This window comes from Emys orbicularis, chromosome 25 (assembly GCF_028017835.1).
Source record: "Emys orbicularis isolate rEmyOrb1 chromosome 25, rEmyOrb1.hap1, whole genome shotgun sequence".
Classification (NCBI taxonomy): Eukaryota; Metazoa; Chordata; order Testudines; family Emydidae; genus Emys; species Emys orbicularis.
In genome coordinates this window covers 9053910-9058046 of record NC_088707.1, presented here as the reverse complement: position 1 = coordinate 9058046, position 4137 = coordinate 9053910, and the positions used below count along the sequence as shown (strand labels likewise).

The 4137-nt window shown below is 59.2% G+C and overlaps 1 protein-coding gene across 1 annotated transcript; it reads right to left on the bottom strand.

The window, feature by feature from the left end:
- Window positions 1–313: 313 nt before the first annotated feature.
- Window positions 314–3742, bottom strand: LOC135894590 (transmembrane ascorbate-dependent reductase CYB561). The gene is made up of 5 exons (XM_065422725.1): window positions 3526–3742; window positions 2423–2521; window positions 2010–2113; window positions 1505–1662; window positions 314–509 (listed from the first exon to the last, which is right to left on the bottom strand). The coding sequence occupies exons 1-5, from the start codon at window positions 3728–3730 to the stop codon at window positions 314–316; spliced, it is 762 nt and encodes a 253-aa protein (XP_065278797.1). The 5' UTR covers window positions 3731–3742.
- Between the last annotated feature and the right edge of the window lie 395 nt (window positions 3743–4137).

Below are 4137 nucleotides of genomic sequence, written 5' to 3'. Positions count from 1 at the left end.
CCATGGATGGCATAAGGGCCAGTGGGAGAACATGGCACAACCCAGTGTCCCAGAGCGACATGATGCCTATTACCAGGATGGGGCTGGGAGCTGCCGCATTGGCACACAGCTCCCCGGCAGACAGGGGGTCAAAGCAGATGCCCCCCCCTCGCGCCAGCCGTATGCGTAACAACCAGCAGGTGGAAGAGAGGTCACAGCAACACCAACACACCAGCAACAGACACCGGAGGGGCTAGTACATGCAGGAGTGAGCAACGACCACAAAGTCCACCCCCGCCCTGCCTCTGGGGGGCGCTCCCCAGCCAGGGAGCCATCACTGGCTGCTGCTGGGGCTCTCCCCTTTAGTGAGGGTTTTAAAATCCATGGACAGGGCCAGCTCCTCAGCCAGGGGCGGCCGCTTCCACTCGTCCCGCGTCAGGATGTAGCCGATCACCAGGCCAAAGACGATCAGCAGCAGGCCCAGGACGTTGGCCAGGATCCCTTCAGGCACGAACGAGCTGTAGGTGGCCCTGCCGGAGCAGAGAGGGGCTGCGATGAGTACAAGGGTTCCCTCCGCCAGAGGAGGAAAACGTCTGCCCTGCCGCACATGTGGTTCCCTGGGGTCCAACCCAGACCACGGTACCATGCTTCTCCTACCCACCGCCCAGGAAACGACACCCAACCTTCCTGAGCCTGCAGTGGGCGGCCCACAGCCCCCTATGGCCCTGGGAGTGTTTCCTCTCCTCTGCGGCCACGGCCAGAGGCAAGAACACATGCTAAGGGTCTGATTGGAGATGGCCCCAAGAAATGCTCTCCAGCTACTTTGCTGCCTGTTCTAACATGGGGGGGGGGGGTGTCATGCTCCCCGTCACAGCAGCAGCATGGGCGAGTGAGCTGCAGAGCCACAGGGAGCCAAATCTGCATGTGTTCGAGGTGCTGGGGGGAGGAGAGGGACAGGGTCTTGCCTGCCGTGGGAAGGGCTTTGAAGTGCATTTGGGGCCTGGCGTTCGCTGACAGCGGACACCGCCCCGCCTACACATGCTTGAGGGATCAAGCCAAGAAGGGGGTTGTGTAATTTGCACTAGCCCTGGAGAAAGGACACCCACGTCCATTCTCCCCTTCAGAAACAAGCCTGGAAAACATTTCAATCTACGTTTTCTAATGGCAAACGTTCCAGGTGAAAGATTTCCAGCAGCTCCAGTCATTAGGGCCCGTGGCTCAGCCCCCAGCTGGCCAGGAAAGGCTTTGCTAGCACTGGCCAGGGATTCCTCCGGCTATTTTTGCCACCGAGGCCATTGCCTTTGAGAAAAGTCAGATTTGCCCACTGAGGGCCTGAACCAGCCCCACGTTTATGAGAGGTGAGAGCCCTCACACTGAGGGAGGTTCGGTGATAGGACTGAAATCTGGGTCCGGCCGACCCATTCACTCCATTTCCCTGGGAGGTGCCGGCCTGCGGCAAGGGTGTCTTGTTTCTAAACTCACGGGGGACGCTGTGAATTGCAGCCCAGATGCTTCCATCACTTACTGGATACTGAAGAGGAGCAGCTCCTTGATGCCCAGCAGGCAGGTGGCGATGGAGAGAACGAGGAGGAAGACGCCGAAGAAGATGTGCTGTGGTTTGTATCTGCTGCGGAGCGAGAAGGATGCTCCAGGAAACAGGAAGAAGCTGAAGCCCATGAGCCACTGGAGGGGAAGGAGAAAGTGCAGAGGGGCTGAAGGGCCCTTTCCCTGCAGAGCCCAGGCTTCCCTCGGGAAGTTGGTGTTATTACAACAGGCCTCAGAAATCGGAGCAAATCAGCTCCTGGCCCGGCTAACCCAGGACTGGTGATCGTAGGCTAGTCCAGCCAAGCCCTCCTCAGACGCTGGCACAGCCACAAGCTCCTGCCTGCAGCCAAGGAACAGAGACTGGAGATTCAAAACGAACCCGGCAGTCCTGACCCCCAGCCCCTGCTCTAACCACTGGAGGTCTCTGCCTGTCTGACTGCAAGGCAGGACGTAGCTCTCCCGAAGGGCACCCTCCTCCTCCTCACCTGGATGAAGTAGAGGCTGAAGGCTGCTATTCCACACCAGCTGTGCAGGCTGTACATGTCTGCAAAGCCTTTCTTCCTGTGGTAATCGAACACGGCGATCACCCCTGCAGGGATGGCAGGAGGCGGCCGGTTAGGGCTGGGGCCCATTCGTTAGCCCGTTCGCACCCACACCGCACTCAGGGATCCAGCCTGGACCTGCCACCCAACCCGGCACGGGGAGCAGAGCCCCAAACCGCAGAGGGCTCTGCTCTGGGAGCCTTCCTGGGATGATCTTTTCCTTGTAACAGAAGCGGCTGGATTGAAAAGCCTCCTTGGGCAGGATGCCGCTGACCCAACCCAGCGGCCTTAGGGGCATGGGGATGGCCACGCGGGTCCTTCCGGGTCACCTTTCCGCTGGGGCGGCCGAGACTCACCTACAAGGGCGATGAGCAGCGCAAAGGCATGGAGGAGCCCGTGGAGGATTTTGGCTGAGCGCTTGGTCTCGTTCCTGAAGACCCGGTAAACCAGGAGAGCTGGGGGAGAGAAACGTGCGTGAGAGGCAGTGGGGGTGGGCAGGGAACAGCCTCCTCGGCTCTGCAGCCCAGAGCAAAGGGAACCTTCCCCAGACCAGGTGGGGTCCCGGGGCCCCGAGGACGGGGAGAATCGGCACTAAAACGAATGCGTCAGAGCCGCTGGAGGGAGGCAGAGGGTGACTCATGCTGACGGGAGCGTTAAGCACTTGCTTGTTCTCCCAACTGCCTTTTCCAAATCTAATTTGCTACAATTAATCTTTTCTTTAAGCCCCAGGGGCTGTCTGGGGGCACCTGCTGATGCCCTTTCCCCATCACGGCTCTGTACAGCCGCAATCAGCTCTCTGCCCAAGTGGCCGTCTGGGAGACGATTCCTGCCCCCGGCTCTGCACAATTACGTTAGTGCGAAACGCAGCAGGGCATAACGCCGAGCTCCCTGCTAAGCGCTCTGCCTGCCGCGGGTTTGGGTCACGTCAGCTCTGCTCCGCGGAGAGCGGGAATCTCACCACCCGCAGGAGGCTGCCGTTCACTGCACTGTCACCAGAGACTGGGGTGGGGGGGATCTGGTAGCATCCTACTCCGGCACCCGAGCAGAACGGTAAGTACCTCGTACTGAAGCAACCCAGTGCACAGGGCCAGTGCACCTGTTACCCCAGCTCCAGTCCCCATTGCTAACACCGGGGGACAGCTTTGTCCTTGGCCAGGTTGGCTACCTGGACCGAGTTACCTTCTTCGCGTCAAAGCCCTAATACTGCTGAACCGCAGCCGAGCAATGGAAGGCATTAAGGTCATGATTCCAAGCCAATTACTCACATGGAAATCAGGAGTCACTCCATTAAGGCTGCACCAGACACACGGAGACTTTCCAGCAAACAGCTGGAGGTAGCTGTGTGATCGTGGCAGTGAAGGGGTCATTTCCAGCACAACTCAGGAGCCCGGCTGAGAGGCAGGTAGCATTTTGAATGCTCTTAGCCCTTCAGCAATTCAACATCAGGATCCCAGCTTACCATCCCCTTGGAGGAAGACCATGCCAATGACCATGCAGAGAGGGTGGACGTTGAACTGCAGCACGCTTTCCCAAGCAATACCGCCCCGGTACTGGCCCATCCAGGCGCCGGTCATGGCGATCACAGTCAAACCTAACAGCTGAGAGACTGCCATGTACCAGGAGAGCCCTGCTGGGCTCGCAGGCCTGGTGAGACCGTCCTCCATGCCAGGCGAGGCCAGGGACGCTCCTGGGACAAAATCTCAAACTGCAAGAACAAGGAGAAAAGTGATCAGCGTGGCAACCCGACGGCACGAGGGAGACACACCCAGAGGGAGGCAGGCTGGGTACTGTGTCTACACTGCAAAGACCAACCCAGAGCACAGGTCAGTTGACTCCGGCTCGCAGGGCTTGGGCTGCCGGGCTGAAAATAGCAGTGGAGCCCCATCCCCACAAGCCGGAGTCCATTGTTCCAGGCTCAGCGACTCAGGGCCGTGGGGCTTGATTGCAGTGTAGACGTAGGCCTGGGCTAGGATTCCCTTGGGGGTGGATTTCCTTTTAAAGAACTAGAAGGGAGAGGAAAGGAGAGGGCCAGAAACAGCTCTGCCAAACTGGCCAGTCAAGTCGTTTTCAC